Here is a 19893-nt window from a genome sequence, read left to right on the forward strand (position 1 = left end):
TTGCTTTGCTGCATGCTTGTAAATCCATCTTATGGAAGAAGCTTCATCTTACTTTGAGAAAACAAATAAGCAAACCCAGTGGCTAAGGTTATCATCATCAACCCATGGATTTATGAAGACCATGGCGTCTTTTTGTTGAGATCGTGGCAGGAAAAGCCATTTTGTCTTGAGACCCTTTGTCACCATTCAAATGCCTTTTTACTGATAAAGCTAGCTGTTCAAAGGGATAAAAGGAAACATAAGGGGGAAAAAAGCCAACATGAAGGGTTTCATCATGATTTAGGCATCTTAAGAAGGAAAAAATAATTTGGTTGCCCAATGATGGGGGTCCAAACGTAGAAACAATATCAAAATTTAATATAATTTTTTTTTTTTTTTGAAAAATGATATTTTCAGTTGTGAGTGTATAAGAATTGTGCAATTATTTTAAAAAAAGTGAGTAAATACGGAATTTATATAAAAAAAATTAATTTTTTAATAATAAAATCTATTCTTTTTTAATATGATTGCATAGTGTTTACGTAATTCATGATTGTATGTAGAATTACTTATTTTTTTATCTAAATATTCTCTATAATTTTAATAGATATATTTATAATATGCCGATTTCACTGAATACTGCGGAGTATATAACCTGATTCAATCTATGTCTATAAATAATAGGAAATATTTGAATAAAAAATAGAAAGATCTTGATCCGAATATAATAGCCCTACCTACCTAACCATTCTTTACATGATTGATCTCGAGCCAAGAGGTGGTTGGTTTTGGGGTGGCTTTCTTTCCCTAATTGCTGCTAAAAGCTGAGGACATGATTTAACAAGTCTGTGGCTACGTACTTCATGAAAGGAACATACATATATTTGAAATATTTCCAATTTCGACATTATTTTTTTTCCCAATTAACATCAATAATGCACTTCGGTCGACCTAACTTTTATACCATTTCGCAACTCCACCATTTGAATATAATTTTACTCTGAAATTCGATACCAAATAAATACTAGAAAGAAAAATCTTGAACATATAGAGGAAATATATAAAAAGAGCATATATAATCGATTTGGAAGGCTTTGTTTGGAAGTCAAACTCATCTCAACTCATCATTACAACTTTTTCAAATTCTAACATAAAATATAATAAATAATTCAACTTTTTCAAATTTTAAAATAATAATAATATTAAAAAAATAATATTATAACAATATTTTATCATCTCAACTCAACTCAACTCAGTTCAACATTCAAACGCAGTCTTAAAAAACAAGTTGTAAGTAATGATCTCATATTCTCATGTGTCATGGCATGAATTTTTATCAAAATGACGATCCCCACCAAATACTTGGGTTCATGATAATTAACATTACTCGACGCATGATATCTGAATACTTGATGGAATCAAAGCATGTTTTAACTGATGACTTACTTTGTAACCAAGCATGTTTTTTTTTCCCAATCCTTCACGTAGAGCCTAATAACTCAATTTTGTACTCAAGGACAGGCTATGGTAGATTAATGATAATGTTGCCTATTTATTTGTCCCTAAAGCAATTGTTGTTTGGAAAATAATAATGATAACCTTATTATAGTAACGCTACTGGCAACACCATACGTACTGTAATACTTACGTAAAACGACTGATATGGTAAATACATTTTCGAGGTTATTATTTGATTATTGAATTTTAAAGCTCTTTTATAATTAATATATATTTGTCACATCAATAATGTTTAGCGGTTGTTTTGTTGACGGTGTTTCAAATAGTATTATTAATTGGAATACCCCTCGAATTTAGAAATTTAAACATCACCAACTGCAATAGATTACTCAAGTGGTTTGGTCACTATCCATCTATTTTTACATCCTAGAACAAAACTACTTGAATCTTATGTTCATTTATCAATCTTTCTTTGTTGTTTCATGGGGAATAGTTTGGATATATTTGTCGTTAAAATCAGAACAAGTATTTCATAACAAGACAGTTGAGTGGGATTTGTGGAGTAAAAATACATAAATCTCTATCAACTTATGTTCCAATTTGTTATTATTATTCAGACTATGAATTAATAAGAGAAATGTTTTAGTCACAAAAAAATGTTATAAAACTAAATCTATAAATTGACATGGTATGTTAAATTATAAAATTATTTTTATTGTAAGGCAGATATGATGTATCATATAAAATTATGTCAGTTTATAAATTTATTTTTGTGAAATCTCTTTTAGACTACTCTTTCAACAATTTTCTCCTAAATTTTACCAAAATGTTTCCATATGCCCATTTTTTCTCTCAATGAAGACGTAGCACCCCAAAAATAATAAATTAAAAATATATTTTCTGAAAAAATATTTTATTTTTTTTCTCACGTTTTTAGTTTCTGTTTAAAAAAAAAAAAAACTGTTAACAATTCATTTGGAGGATCCTTTTATGTATTTTATTATATAAAGGATGAGTCTTTTTCATTTTTTATTGGCAAATACAAGGGTTCAGTCGGGTCGCAGGAGATGGTATATCTGCCAGCTCGGATTACTTCATCAGCGGTGCTACACGGTTCGGTGTTACTGCTTGTTGTAAATGTAATTTTTTTTTATATATTTAAATATTTTTAAAAAATATAAAAAATATATTAATATATTTAAAATTAATTTTTTTATTATTCGATAAAAAAAAAAAAATACCGAACGATCAAACCGAACGATATGTTTTGGATGGCATAATAGACTTTTCCATACTTGATTGGGGGGGGGGGGGGGGGGGGGGGGGGGGTAATGAAGGTAATTCGGACAACAAAAACTCGAAACGGTGAACGAATAAATTAACAAGGACACCAATAAATGTCAGTATTTATTTATTGAAAAATTGTAAACTCAAAATGAAGAGAAATCTGACACAACTTCATTCACACCTCACTCACTTTATCCTTTTCCAATTGTATAACCCTCCAAAAAAAATATATATATATATATTTAATATAATATATAAATTCTATTTATTCATCTTTATTTCATCATTTTCTCAATATTCTAATTACCTTTTACTTTTTGTTAGAGGGGGAAGGCTTTTAAGCGAAGCCAAATGTTCTAATTTACCGGAAAAACATAGATCACAGCATAAGCTCTGTGGTTAAAACTTAAAATACCAATTTATAAAGGGACCTAAACAAAGTGTTTTCAAGCCTTAAGACCATCGCTCTCTGCACTCTCTCATTTGCTTATTTGCTCAGAGTCACCAGAAGATTTTAATGGACACCCGCCTCCTCTGAAAACGCCCACCCCCCCTCTCCCCCAATTCTTTCTCTCTCTTTTCAAGACTGAGCAGTGTAGGGTCGTCAACTGTCTCTAGAGCCATTTGTTTCCTCTGTGTTTGCTTGGAACAAACTCCCAAAAGAAAGAGCAGAGGAGAACCATCTCTGGTGATGCATTTGTAATTTACTCACCACATTTTAGCTGCCTCTGTTTCCCAGATCTGCTCACAAACCGTTTTATTTATTTATTTCCATTCTTGTGTCCTTCTGCTTGTTCCATTTGAGTTGAAGCTATGAGTAAAGAAGATTTTGTGAAGATCCAGGTACTCTCCCACTCGGTCATTGTACCATTTTACCTACTTTCTTGTTCTTTTCCTTCAAGAGCATTGCTTCAGTGTGAAAGAAGAAAAAAGCTCTCATATTTCTTTCTATATTTTTCGTTGAATACTCATCCTGTAAAATGTGTACTCGTTTCGTATAACAAGCTTGGTATTTGATTCCATCTTAATAGTCTTTACCTTTGCTTTATGTTTCTTTTTTGGCTTGCTTGTGCATGCAGAAATCTGTTCTCAAAGTGAACATCCATTGTGATGGATGTAAGCAGAAAGTGAAGAAAATATTGCAAAAAATTGATGGTACAATTCTGAAACCCACCCCCTTAACTTCTTTCCCTTTATTTTTTCCTGTGCCGAGCTGATTTTTGGCATATGTACCCAAATTTTTGTGCTTTTCTCTATGAATTTGCAAATGTTTTACTCTTAGTTAATGGGTCGGCTATTATTCCCTCTGCCAGGCGTTTACACCACCGACATAGATTCAGAGCAGGGGAAGGTGACAGTCACCGGAAATGTAGATCCAGCAGTTCTCATGAGGAAGCTTGCAAAGTCAGGAAAACATGCAGAGCTCTGGGGCAATCCAAAGGCCAACAGCAACAATAACCAAAACCTCCAGGCGAATCAATTCAAGAACTTGCAAGTTGAGAATGGCAAAGGTGGGAACAACAAAGGTCAGAAGGGTGGTAACAACCAGCCCAAAGGAGGACAACAGAACCAGCAACAGCAGCAACAACAACATCTTCAGCAGCTTCAGCAACTTCAACAACTTCAGCAGATGAAAGATTTCCAAGCCCCTAAGCTGCCCCAATTCAAGGACATGAAAATGCCTACCAAGGACCAGAACGCAAACCAAAAGGCGGTGAGGTTCGACTTGCCAGAGGATGATGATGAGTTTGATGATGAGCTTGACGATCTCGATGATGAGGATTATGATGATGAAGACTTTGAGGATGACATGGATGATCTGCAGCATCCCCCAATAAGATGAAAACTATGACGGGTAATGGTCAGGGGCCTAACATGATGATGTTGAATGGTATGATGAATAGAAATAACCCACAGCTCATGAATGCCCAGAAGGGTGGTAATGGTGGGGGTAATGCGAAAAAAGGTGGCGGCGGCGGTGGAGCTGTGCCCATTCAGGTGAATGGCATCGGTGGAGGAAACACTGATGGAAAAAATAGTAACGGAGGAAAGAAAGGCGGCGGAGGTGGAGGTGGAGGCGGAGGTAATAATCAGAATCAAGCTGGCGGTGGGGGTGGCAAAAATGGTGGTAAGAATGGCGGTGGCTTACCCTCGGATACCAAAAATGGCAACAGTGGCGGTGGGGCAAACAACAAGAATGGCCACAATGCTGCTAATGGAAACAACAATAATGTCAATGGGGGTAAAAAGAACGTTGGGATGAATGTGAACGATGTGGTTCAAGCTATGAACAATAATGGGATGCACAGCATGGGTGGTCCTCCGGCAGGAGCTAACGTGGGTCATATGCGCAGTATGAACATGCCCATGGGCCAAATGGGCAACAAGCCAATGGGCCAAATGGGCAACATACCCATGGGCCAAATGGCCGGCAACATGCCACCTATGGGCCAGATGGGTAACATCCCAGCTGTCCAAGGCCTTCCGGCGACTTCCATGAACGGCCTCGGCGGCGGATATTTCCAGGGTGCAGGGCCGGAGATGATGCCTGGCAACCCATATAATAACCACCAGCAGCAGTACTTGGCAGCAGTGATGAACCAGCGGGCCGCGATGGGGAACGAAAGGTTCCATCCCATGATGTATGCGAGGCCCCCTCCGGAGGTCAATTACATGCCACCACCGGCATACCCTTACCCCTACCCACCTCAGCCTGACACCTACTCCCACTTCTTTAGCGACGAGAACACCTCAAGTTGTAATGTGATGTGAAAACTTTCACTGCTGTGGATTGACATATTTGCTAAAGTTACTGGTGGAAGGGGTGGTAATCATGGCGGTTCAGTTTATATAGTTGCGAGGACATCAACTTCTTATGCTTATCTTATACATGGAAATCGATTTTTAGTTTAATCTCTCCTTTTCTTCAAAGTTTCAACCCCCCCCCCCCAAGAAAAAAAAAAACATAATTTTCTCCAATCCCCGGATCATGTTTCTAATCATCGTAGGGAGAGTTTATATCGGGTGTAATGTATTCATCAAATGCTTTTAGGGGAGAATCAAATGTAAGTTAAGGGTGGTGGCGGTGGACGGTGGGCGGTGGCGGTGGCGGTGGCGGTGGCGGTAGCGCGCGGGCTTCGCTTTATGAGAAAGTTCGTATATGTTTATATTTTGCAGCAAGAAATAAGGATAAAAAAATTTGATAAAAAAGGGTGCCGAATGGGAGAAAAACAAAACGAGATTTCAGAGGGCTCAGCTACTGTAGCGGTGTGCACACCCTATTGGAGGAGTGGGAGTGTAAGAGGGACCCGCCAACTGTTTAAATTAATAGTGTTTTGGCCCTGACATCAGACATATTCACTAATGACGTGAAATTAAATTAATTAATTGAGGACATTGTGGTAGAAGAAGTACTAGTTGGTATATATATTATATATATCATGTATGTATATATAGTTGTGTACGTACGCTTTCACCCGATGAGGCTAGAACGTCTTGACAAAAGACAAGCTAACAACTTTTATATCAAAAATCTAACGGCGTTGACACTTCGACACGAGTTCTGGTAAAGAGAGAGGCCGCGGGACCCATCACTTGTGTCATTTATTGGGTTTTTCACATGATGTTCATGGTGGGGTCTCCAAATTCCATCATCTGTCTAATCAGACAGGGATTGTTGCGGGGCCCCCTTACGTACCCAGTACTGTTGTACACCCTTTGAAATCTGTTTTTTTCTCAAATGGCAAACAAGGTTGGATACATTTGCAAGTAGTATTAATTAAAGATCACAGAAGATTCGGATTTTTGATTCGATCAGGAGCCACTGGATTTTGAAGCTTTTGTGATTGGCTGGGAATTCGGAAGTCTTTGGATATTTGTTTACGCTAACTTGTATTTCAGAGGCCAGGGTTCGACGGGATGCTGCTGCATTGCTGCGACCCAGCTGAGACAGGCATTTTAATGTTTCGCAGCTCGAGATCCAAGATTTGTTGAGCTAGGGTGTTTGTTTGGTTACGAATCTAGCATTGTTCGGGTGTGATAATATTCATTCCCCTACTGGTTCTGGACCATTCACCAGATAGTGCATGCATGCTTCATCTGGGTTTGGTTCAAAGTTCGAACGGTCTACATCTGCAGAACAGAATGCGCCAAGTGTCAGTCATGCCGGACGCCACGTCGGAGGAGGAAAGACAAGGATATTGACGGGTAGGTGAGGAATCACATGATGGGGTTACAGTACTTACTGCTTACGTGGGGTCGATTAGGGTTTTGGGGGATCGTGAGCAAGCTAGCTTTTCCGTCTTGTTTGGAGGGAAAGCACAAACCTCATGATACAGTACTCTGCGAGAGCTTATATGAGTTAGCACATGAAAATGATGGCACGGCAATTCTTCTAACGCTCCACGTACAAAACCCTAAAAAAGAATCCATCTATCTTTTAAGATATACGACAGCAATGTTTCGCAGATGGTTTCATCAAAAAACAAACAAGTTTTCCAACCAGAGAAAGTCGTGGCACTTTTGCACCAACCAATGAGAAATCATTAACATCTAGTAATTAATAATTATATGTTCGTTCCTTTGCTGTTGGTTAAATTTTCCCCGGGTCATCTGCTAGCTGCTTGGGTTTTGGCCTTTTGACTTTTAACCCTATATTTCGGGGAGAAAATCCGGGGAATCCGAGAGAAAGTCATGTTCCTTCTGAGTTAATTTGAGGGAAGAGGTATGGAGAGATCGGTGAAGCTAGCTAGCAGGTTAATCATGAGGAAGAGAACAGAAACTGGTCCTTGTGTTTCACTTTTTTCTTTCTTTTTTTAGGGCCCTACACTTGCCCTAATATTTTCCGCTCCGCTTCATCGAGCATGCCCTGGACCTGGAATTCGCATCCCTCCACTGCCATGCATGAATGTCAAGCTGAAAAGGATGCATGCGCGCATACCATCTAATTCTGATGTCATCTAATTTTGGACACACTCATATATTATAGGTTGCTGTTTTGATGTTTTCAGGAACGCATCATTGAAGGCTAGCTAGGAGTATACAAGTCTCATGTTGAAAAGATAAAAAGGTTTCTCCCAACCATCCCAAATTTAGGTGGGCGGTTTTAGTCCCCCATGCATTAATCCAGTTGGGTTAAAAGCATGATCATGATCATGATGATCATCAGGATGCATATAATTTGGCACTTTTCTCCACCGAATGAAAATCTTGTAAATATTCCATATAGAAAAAAAAAAAATTAAAAGTTCAAACTACATTCATATTAGTCAGCTCTTGTCGGGTCAAAGATATGGACACTCCACATGCACTAACTTAATTAGCTTATGATTACAAAAATTTGAATCTTGACTTTCGAAGGCTAGTTAGGCATTTTTTTTTATGAAATATTATATAAATAATTAAATCTATCCTTTTTTTTTATTAATTTAAATTTTTTAAACATGTGATGATTTCAACACGTAGACATTCTAAATTTAAACTTTGACTCTACATTTTACTCGATTTAATTAAATATACCATATATATATATATGTTTAACCTATTTATTGAGTGAGTCTAATACACGTAAGCGGAGTGTTAAGATATATATAAATGATCAAATCTACCATGTAAAATTATCAATTGTTCAAAAAACTTAAATGGATAAGAATATATAAGTAGATTTAATTATTTGTATTGTACTCTTAACAATTAATATGAGCAAGAGACTGGTCGTGTCCCCATAATAGGGTATTAAAAATGCTATTCCTAAAATGATTTTTTAACATCTCAATCTTAATCAAGAGCATGCATTAACAAAAGTTGATTAAGAAAACGAGAATATATATATGAAGTACTTTACCAGCTGGTTCATCAAGATAATATGAATGCAAAATCCATATAATGCAGAGCTAGACTTTGGAAGAAGTTTTGAGTTCCTTGTTGTCGTACGTTTTATTCATGATCTTCTAAACATTTAAATATTTCATCATCAATTAAATCCATATATATATATATATGTGTGTGTATGCATGCTAGTAGGCTTATATTCTCCCCAAATACCAATGATGGAATCGTCCTGATCATGACTCAAAACAAATTGAAATGCGCAGATCCATGCAAATTGGTCAGAAATTTGAAGGTTTTGAAGCGCCAAAAACATATAAAGAGACAAATATGCTGTAATCATGTATATAGTAACAGCTAGCTATCCGCAACTTGAAATATTCCACCTACTTAAAATATTCACATTTCAATGAAATAATTAATTCGAAAATCTTGATTTTTTTTCCCAAAATCAGCTCCCGTATTGAGAGATTTTAAGCATCGAATACTGAGGATCAGTATTTTAAATTGAAATTTGTTATACATCAGTTACTATTTATACTAACACTTCACACGTCTTTTTTTTATAAAATATGAAATGTGAATAGTGAATAGTAATTTATGAAAAAAAATTTCTTTTAAATTTTATTGCTAAAAATCTTTGGAATATTTTATACTAAATTATATTATTCATAATTTCTATCGATATCCTTTATTTATCATCTCACAATAATTAATAGATGATGTGTATAATTTAATTTTAATAATAATAAAGGTGCTGAGAAAAGTTAAAAGAAATAATGCAAAATCATGGGGATTATTCAGCAATTTGAGGTCTTGCTATAATGGTTCCAAATAATATGCAATGGCCGAGGTCCGGTGGGTCCCATTTAATTGTCTGAGAATTATTTACATATTATTTTTTAAAGACAGACTAGTGAACCGTCAACAAAGACAGCAAACGGCGTTAACTCCGATGGATGAGTCGATGAAATTAGGCGGTAGCAGTAATGATTACGGGGTTAGGACGGAAAGGGCGTAAGGAACGTGGAGTCGTATAGCTCGTACCATCGAACGATTAAAATAAATCCTACACCACACATCGAACGGCGGGAATTAGTTGATTCTTCTCTGTTCCCCCGCCCACGGTTTTTGCTTTGTCCCCTTTTCCCTCCAATTTTGCCCTGAGCATGTATGGTGGTACCCCACCTTTTCTTCTTCTTCTTCTTCTTCTTCTTCTTCTTCTTTAATTTAAGAAATAGACTGATTTCATTAATGAACTAAAATTAAAATTATAACTGTGACTTATTAATACATGAAAAAATTCAGACTATAAGTTAAACAATACATCAGCATTAAGGCTTCCCCACACACAAATTTCTTTGTGACGGACATTATTTAAACTTCTTAACAAACTCTCTCGTAATAGAGAAAGCTCTCTGTAAAACAGAACTTAAAAGCCCATTCTATTGTATTAATAACTAAAATAATAAAAAACTACAAATAAAACACATTAACAATTACCAACTACAGAACCACAAGCATCGGTGTGACCTCGAACGTCACACCTACTGCAAACATCGACATCTCGAATCCTGACAGCACGAGCACCCAGCTCATGCACAGACAAAAACAGCCTCCAGTGTGGAGGCAGCACCTACACGCGAGCACTGGCCATATGGTCACCAGTCGTAACATCGCCCACCACTCTTGAAGAGCTCTTGCCCCAGATTACGTCTGATCCAATGAATCAACACCTCACTCGAGTCAACAAAATAACAAAAACGAAAAAACATATAGCCACGAAAACACTGGATGAAACATTATATTTTCCAACAAATTTAATTAAATCTCTTTTTTAGATGGATGAATAAAAATGGGTTCCATTTTTTAAAAAATTAAAATTGGTGAAAGGATGAAAATTAAATTAAATGACTTCTGATTTAGGTACCTTTTTGAGAAATGAATGGTAATTGTTTTCCACATTTACGTGAGGACCTGAGGTATTGGGAATGTGATGTGGGTTTCTCAGGTGGGAGATGTTTTTCCCTGTTTTAATATAAACCCTATATAAATATATCTAGCTATATATGCACTAGGTTGCTTACAAAATTCAACGTTGTTTTTGAAAAGTGACACTGCCAACCTACTTAATACGAGATTCGTCTTGCAGAATTAAACCATTGTTGGTATGTTTACCCTTTGGTGTTTTCCTTTTGAAAACATTTGGTTGATATATCATTCTAAGAATCTTTTAAGATACGGCGTATTTATAATAAAATTAACTATTTACAATTATAAAAATAAAAGTAATAATAGATACAGCTGATTTATGGTTTGTAAGTCTACCATACTTCTTTTGAAAAAAATGGAGGTTTATTATTCAAAAAATGATTTCAAGCGGATCTCAAATTTATCTACTTTTTTCATAAAAATACATGGCAACTAATTACACACCCTATAACTGTAAATATCATTTCTCTAAAAATAAACTTATTTTAATAAGAAATTAATATTTTTCGTAACAAATAATTGGCCATTATTATTGTAGAGACTCAAGGAGGGAGAGAGGGAGAGATGATAGATGAGAGAGTCGTAAACGAGAGAGAGATGATGAGAGAGAGAGGAAGATGAGGCCCGGCGCATTTTGCATATAATAATAATAATAAAAGGGATTGCCACGTGCACACCGCTACAGTAGTTGATCCTTATCAAAACTTGAATTGGAAATACTACCAGGGCTACGAGAGAAAGAGAGCTAATGAGAGAGATACTGAGGATAGAGAGAGAGACCTGAGGAGTGAGAGAGCTGATGAGAGAGAGAGAGCTTGATGAGAGAGAGAGAGACCTAAGGAGGGAGAGAGAGAGCTTGATGAGAGAGAGACCCGAGGAGCGGGAGAGAGAACTGATGAATTAGCGAGTTTGACGAGAGAGAGCTGATGAGAGAAAGAGAACATTTAAAAGAAATAAAAAATAAAGTGTGTTTAGAGAGAGAAATAAAAATAAAAATAATGCCAGTTAAAGTGTGCTATGAATCAGTCGTAAACAGTGGCTGATCTATAGCAAGACTTTAGACTTTTGAAAACATTTGGTTGATATATCATTTTAAGAATCTTTTAAGACATGGCGAGAAAAATAATTATTTGTAATAAAATTAACTATTTACAATTATAAAAATAAAAGTAATGTTAGATACAACTGATTTATGGTTTGCAAGTCTACCATACTTCTTTTGAAAAAAAAAGTGAGGTTCATTTTTCAAAAAATGATTTTAAACAGATCCTAGATTTACTCATTTTTTTCATAAAAATTACCTGAGATCAACTAATTGCACACCTTATAAGTTATAACCGTGCAAATATCATTTCTCTAAGAATAAACTCATTTTAAGAAAAAATTATTATTTTCTTAACAAATAATTGGCATATGGGCTATTAATTATCATAATGCTTGGGATATTAGTAGTGTAGTACAACTTTTCGTAAAATTCATTGAGTACTGTTTAATGTTAACGTTGAATTAGTGGCAAGAGCGCATTGAGGTTGAAACATACACTTCGGTTGTCACTTGTCAGATATGAAATCACATTATCCAAAACAATATGTTCCCCACCAAAAAAAAAAAAAAATAGTAACACTGTATATCATGTGCCCCACTAGTACCATAAGGTTAGGTATTAATAATGTAAAGCTGGCTAGCTGATACATTATAGTTGACTGTGGGCACAGTTGATCTCAATTATGTTGCAAAAAATATGGCAATATGTCTGCTAGAGTGGACTGACACTTGAGAGTCAGTCCAATATTATGAAGATCATGAAATTAATATATTCTATATATGAATCACTTGGTTTTTAATATATATATATATATAGCATATAGTATAATGGCCATTTATTATTCTATCCATCCACCCATCAAATGCATGAATGATGCTCTTAGTACTACAGAAATGTTAATGTTGTTGATGTGGACGGACCTTGGAGAGGAACATGTGTATATATATCTCTTCTTGTGTTTGGACTTTTCAAGAAAGGAAAAGGGTTATTTAATTATTGGTACCAAATTAATATGATGGTGATGCCGTGGATCACGGACCCAGAATTCTCTATCCGTACAGTGAGATCGCCTGACTATGAGATATTAAAAAGGAAAAAACTATTTGTACTGGTTTGATAAAATTATTATTTTTTATTTAGTGATTAAAGAAATGATTTAAGTATGTTGGAATATTTTTTTATTTTTTTAAAAATATTTAAATATATAAAAATATATAAAAAATTAACAAGCGATCAATTTGAGGGGAGGATTTTTAGTCTTTATTTTTTTCCCATTGGATAAATAATATTCATTCCCGGAGGATCTCAGTTGTTGAATGATTAAATATAGGGCTAAGATTTGCATAATGTCCTTTTGCTGCTTTGCAGCAACAAGACATGCAGACCCTTTTTTTTTTTTTATTTAATTGTTGATCAACATATGCTAAGTTTTTAATAGGGATAGCTGGGTTTTTACTCAAAGGAAGGACATTTCAGGACTTGATACTAATATTATATATATATATATATATATATAATAAAATCAGATTGATCTGATAAATTAGATTATAAAATTATTTTTATTATAAAATAAATGTAACGCCATCTTTACACTGTATAAAACGTAAACTTTAGTGAAAAAGTGAAGAATTAGGAAACTGCGAACAAGCTTAACAGAGGCTCTATCAGAAAAAGCTGATGATCAGGTGATGCGCTGCTAAAAATGCAGCCTTATAATAATAATTATTATTAATATTCAAAGGGAAGATTGGAGCGAATCCATTACCTTTATTAGAGTTGTCTCAAGACTTTGATTAATCTCGAAGGAAAACAAATCACAAAAGCTAGCTTATGATTATAATTAATTAAGCTGTTCATTTCCTGACTTCTTCACTCTTGGGTGAATGTTTATTCACGTTCCTTTGGATTTTGGGAGATACCATATATCTTAAAACACATAATCATTGCTTGCTTTGATAAAGCAGCTCACTGCCAACTAAAACTCTAATCAACAAGAATGGAATCATCGTTCATGTCTACTTTTTCTTTCTTTATTTTTGCTTTTTGTTCTTTTTTTTCTTGCTCCAGAGTAAAAAAAAAAAAAGCAATATTGTTGCAGAGGAATTAAGCAACTGATGAATAGTTGCAGTTGCTGTTTTTTGATTCGTCCTTTTGTTGTTGTTTGATGACATGTCAAACTCTTGAATCGTACTCCACCTTGTCTTATAATTTTTTTCGCCAGAATTATTGCATTATTCGATCTCGATGTTCTTTCGTTGTAATAGCATTATTTCATGAAACTACTGCCCATCCATCTGTATCTTAAAATGTAAGCAAGATTTCGCGCGTCAAAAAAAAGATGACTAGCTAGCCCACCAGGTGATTTTGGAAACTGCTTCGATTGAAGAACACTTTTGTGTGATTTTGCCACTTGAGTAGTATACAAGCTGTCCAAAAAGCTCAAATAATGTCGTAGAGAGAGAGAGAGAGAGAGTTTAAAGGGTGAGTAAGAGGCCGACATGGTGGAGGAATGGAAATTATAATGCAACATGGTGGAGGCGACAAGGTGGGGGAGACTATACACCAAACTTCAAAGTGAGACAAGACTACTGCAGCTTCCCATAAAATCATGAAACAAACGATCGACTACTGCCTTGATCTTTTGTTTTGTTTTTGTTTTTTTTTTTTTAAAAAAATCATATATTATAATACCTATATATCTCAATGGCATGTTCATGCCTATATTTCACGCAAGAAAAAAACTATTATGTCGCCCTAAAGTTACTGCTCCAATTGATCGCTCAATGAAATTGTTTTATTTATTTATTTAATGATTGAAGGAAGTAATTTTAAGTGTATTGATATATTTTTTTTATTTTTTAAAAATATTCAAATACATTAAAAGAATATGAATAGAAAAATAAATAAAAAGATTACAGAAATAACTATCGATAACACTGAGTGATGCTACTCAAGCACAGTGGCAGACCTACGTTATGTCTAGGCCCCCCCCAAATTTTTTAAAAAATTCACAATATACCCTATATTTTATTTATAATTCTATAAATATAGCAAATGGCCCTCACAAAAATTTACAATCCACGTATGTTTAAAATTTTCAAAAATTTCAATATATCTAAAATGTCTTTCTTCAAGTTCTTTTCTATAGTTTCAAAATTTTGTATGATTTCTATATATTATTTATTTTTAAAGATGTGATCTCACCAAAATTAAATTAAAAGTAAGTTTAGAAAAAATAGTTAAGAGGTTTTATCCTCTAAATTTCATTGAGTAAAAAAAAATTATTTAAAGTCTCAAATATTATAGCATTATATTCTTAATGTGACACAAAAATATTTAAATTTTACATGAATCTTGATAAACTAGCTTACATACTAAAATTTTATTATAAAAATAATAATAGATTAATATTATTCTATGAAACATAATAGTCAGAAATTTAAAATATATATTAAATTGTATTTTTAGAATTTTATTTCCATATATATAACAAATTATTGATATCTAATTTTATATATAATTATACTTTTATGATTTTTCAGTTTTATTTTATATAAATATGTCTCATAATAGAAAAGTTGGCCCCTATAAAAGTTTCTGGTTCCGCCACTGCTCAGGCGGTAGAGCAGGATCGCCGTTCGCGCAAAAGTAAGCTCTTAGCAATCATGTAAAGAGTTCTATGTATGATGTTGATATGTTGATACGTGTGATCTCATAGACGTTGATTGACATGACCATCCAATCATGCACCCTTATAATTTGCGATAGAACCAATTTAAATAGGTTAAAAGTGATATGTTCGTAAATATATTTTATAAAATTAAATTCTTGATTTTATATGATATATTAGATGTATTTTTTAATAAAAATAAATTTATAATTTAATGTTTCAATTCAAATTATTTAATTTATAAATTTATTTTATAATATTAATAATTTAACGTACGTTAAGCTAGCAAACAGGCTAAAAAAAGAAAAAAAATGTTGAAGAAGAAAATAAGGGTGCCTATTTAGGATAAGGTCAAGTTTCATAAACTATGCACCACAACATTAACAAGTTCATATATAAATGCATGTTGTCTTTGTGGGACATACGTACAGAGTTCACTCCGAGCAGCTTGTTGGGTCTCGTGATATTTTTGCTTTTGGGTACCCTATTTGGTTTACCGACGCTGGAAGTGAATAAATTAAAATGACATCCATCCTTAAACCCTAAAAATTAATTATCGGGAAGAAATCGGATTATTAATTTTATAATGTGCAAACTCCTTAATATAATTTTCGTATAATTGTAAGAGTTAATTTATATACAGTTTTCAAATAAAGATTACTCATATAAATCCATACATTTATATTTAAAAAATTTTAAAATTACAATAATATCTTTTTTAAAATGATATTTTTTTTTCTTTTACTCTTATTTATCAATGGATCAACTCAGGATTGTAAATGAAATTTATCTAATTTTTCAATACATATATATAGTTTAATATATATACTTTTCATTCAAAGAAAAATGAACGAATATTTTATTTTTTTCAAAATAAAATAAAATAAAATTATCATGTTTTTCTGAATATATAACAATATATAGTCATATTTAATTGAGAAATTAAAACTACTATTTCATTTCTAGACCTTAAAATCTATTTTATATTGAAAGTTAACAAAGCTTAATTCCCATTTTAGAGATGATGGAACAGTTTTTTCTTTTTATTTATTTATTTATTTATTTATGTGATAAACACAAAAGAAGTAGGTAAAGTCAATACATATAGGATCAAGAATGTAGGGCTGCGTGCGTATATGCATATGCTATTTTGAGGTTCAGTTTTTCAACTTTTATTTTACTGACTCATACGACCTACGTCTTATTAATTACTAAATAAGTAAATATTCTACAGCTTAAGTACCCAGATGTTCTTTTTTTGTGTGCGTGTCTAGATTAAAGAGTAATAAAATAGAAATATTAAGATAGAAAGTCAAAGCAAGGACTGCATGCATGCGAGGTTCAAAGCTCTGGAAACAAGGAATATTAGCAGTAAAATCACATGGGAGGCCATGCATGCTAGCTAGCTGCAGACCACTGGCTAAGCCAGTGCACCCAACCCCAAACCAAAAACGTACCCAAACAATCCAGGACATGTTCACACGTTATCTTTGGTCTTGGATTTCGGTCGCCAGTGTTGGGCATGCATGATGCAATGGCATGGCCGCGAGCCTTTTTTTTTTTTTCTTTTTTTTTTAAATAAAATGAATATAACCCTGATTAAGAGAGAATTTATAAAGCTGACTTAAAAAATAAATCCATTATAATAGTTAGTAGCTTCTCAATATATTTTTGTGACTAATATGGTCTAGTCCAGACGGTAAATTTTTAAAGACCTAAATCTTAGAGAAAATACCACATATGTCCACGACAGAGGTTACAAAACCCCATATCCCAAGTAAGCAGAGTAGGGTTCACCACACTCCACAAAATCCCGTCAACGCGGAGGGGGGACCACTACTCCATTCGGATCAAAGTCCGAAGACACTATTTTTTTAGATTTTTATTATCCTAAAAATAACATTATATAAAAGAAATTATAAAAAAATACTGCACAAAAATAGAAAAATAATGCACAGAAGTTGCTATGGCGCGTATAGTACGCGCGTCATTCTGAAAAGAAAACCGACAGTCAATCTTGAGGATTCCAAACTCACAAAAGTTACTGTAGCGCGTACAGTACATTCGCTGCATGGCCACGAGCTTGGTTTTATAATTATGCTCCCTAATAATTATATATATATATATATATATATATATATATATATTCCTATGTAATATTCTGACAATTAATTCCCTCTTTCATGGATTAAGAATTTTCCGAGATTAGGTTCAGTCATGAGATGCAGCTATAAACTAGAAAATCTTTTTTTTTTTTTTCACTATTTATAGAAAATCTATATCTTCATAAGGATGTATGTATATATATACACGCATTAATGTTCATCCATAAACTTTACACAGAGAAGATACATGACTGATACAGCTCTAGCTAGGAAGCGGCCGGCCACCTGGTTGCGACCCCGCCGCAGCGCGGGGGGAGAAACGAGAAAAGTAAAGTTGGAGAGGTAAAATTATAATTTTTTTATTTTTTGGTGGTTTAGTTTTTAGATTTTTTCTTAACGGGTCTATCGTGTTTAACAGGTCAATTTATTTTTATCCGGATCTATTTATATCATATCCAAATTCGCTAATTTGATGTCGTATTCGTATTACATATTGACACCCGTGTGTTATTTTCTTGCGACTACCTTTTAAATATAATATCTTAATATAGTTATTCAGCATTATACAAAAATACAGCTTAAGTAAGTTTCAAATCTTCAAGACGCCTTAACATTATATATAATATCTTTATATAAATACAAAATTGACAGAGTCACCAAGCGTCTTATACACACATATAACATTATGAGTTGTGTTTGGTTGTTGAACCAAATTCAATTTATCTCAACTCATTCTAAATTAATTATTGATGAGACTTGCTACATTTCAACTTTCTATACAAAAAATAAAAAATAAACTCATCTCAACATATTTTATACATTTCAATCTAAAAAATTAAATCTATCTCAACTTAAAGAAGTTAAACTCATTTAAATGGAACCCACAAAATACTACTATCTACAATTTGACGCATCTCAAGATTCAAACATAGTCTAAACGTAAGTATTTTTTAATGAGTTTACAATTTTCTTTTTCAAAAATACTTAAATAGAATAAAAAATATTTTTTAAAAGTAGCCATCGTCGCGTCGATCTAGACTCTTGGTAGGTGTAGCGCCACCATGTGCGGCATTTCTGGGGCCAACAACTTTGAGACTTTCAAGATCGACCATCGGGCATACCTCCAGAGTGGTGCGTGTCCTTCACACGCTACTACAACCCCTTTCTCAATGTTTTTTTAAGTCCCAAGTATTTCTTTTGTTTGTAGATCTAGAATAACTTTCTATGTATTTGCAGTTTTGTTGTTTTTGTTTTATTTTAGGTAAAAATAAAAAGAAAATAGGCTATTAAACTTAGTATCCATAACAAAAGAGTCATACTCCTCATTTGGGGGATGGTGGTGATAGTACTCTTTTTCCTTGGGATGACGGAGTGTAATAGTACTTCTCTTCTTTTAGAAGATGGGTCGTTTAGTTCTGTTTTTACAGAGTGTTTTCTCTGTATCAGGAGAGAGTTTATAGAAGTAAAGACGATGCCGTCACAAAGAAATTTGTGGGCAAGGGAGCCCCTAATAGATGGGTAGTTTCATTTTTAATCTGAGTTTTTTCTTGCATTGATTAGTCACAACAGTAACTTTATTTTAATGAAATGAAGTCTATTTTCATAAAAAAAAAATAATAATAATAAAATAAAGTTGTTCTTATATTCACACCCATGAGTCATGACCTAGAATCTCTAATTCTTCTTACAAAAGACAACATGTGATCACGTGGATATGTTATTTATAGATTTTTAGATAATTCGTGGATTTAAAATTTAAATCCCAGTTCTTACACGAAAAATAAGAAAAAAGAGGCGGGAATTAATAGTTGTACTATCAGAAATTATGGATAGAGATCATTGAAAATGAAAAGCTGTTTGCCACCAAACTTCCTTTATAAAATGAAATTAAAAACTCCGGTGGGGGGAGAAGGAGATTGATCTTGAGTTCGTGTAATTATGAGTACTCACAGGTAATAATGGCATGTGAAATTATAAACAACGCTAGCTTCTGTTGCTGTATGAAATTTTCATTAGGGAATGAGGAATGATGGGAGGGATGGATGATCTGGATCCCCATAACTTTCCAAAAATGGACCAGACTCTAAAATAATGCTGGCAAAGGGAAGACACAGTCACAGATAATATGTATTAATATGATTACATGTGGGTGCTATGCTACCACCTTTTAGCAATGTATATATAATATGTGGTAAAAAAAAGCAGCCAATAGCGGCTGTGTTTACCACTTTTCTGGTGCCTGATCCTTAAAAGAGTGCAATGCCCCCCAAAGAAGAAACGGATGTGGGGTTTTCAAGGCAGGAATAAATGAAGAAAATGTTGGGCTCTCTACCTTTAATAATGGTGGATCCTTCCATGTGCATCCCCGACTAAAACAGAGATGAAATCGTGGCTAAATTTTTAAATTAAGGCCAATGTCCAAAGGCATTGATTTTCATCCTCCACTACAAATGAAGGCCAATGTTAGGCCCATGTAGTTTCTACTGGGTTTTTGCTTCTCCTAATTGGGTGACAGACATTTCCAAGGGCAA

General features: G+C 33.8%; 1 protein-coding gene across 1 annotated transcript; it reads left to right on the forward strand.

Moving 5' to 3' along the window:
* Positions 1-3225: 3225 nt before the first annotated feature.
* On the forward strand, positions 3226-5606 carry LOC121246796 (heavy metal-associated isoprenylated plant protein 33-like). Its single transcript, XM_041145078.1, is given in 4 exon segments — positions 3226-3567; positions 3804-3879; positions 4038-4541; positions 4544-5606. Coding segments are annotated over 4 exon segments (1563 nt in total). The 5' UTR covers positions 3226-3537; the 3' UTR covers positions 5497-5606.
* Positions 5607-19893: the final 14287 nt, after the last annotated feature.

This window comes from Juglans microcarpa x Juglans regia, chromosome 1S, assembly GCF_004785595.1.
Source record: "Juglans microcarpa x Juglans regia isolate MS1-56 chromosome 1S, Jm3101_v1.0, whole genome shotgun sequence".
NCBI lineage: Eukaryota > Viridiplantae > Streptophyta > Magnoliopsida > Fagales > Juglandaceae > Juglans > Juglans microcarpa x Juglans regia.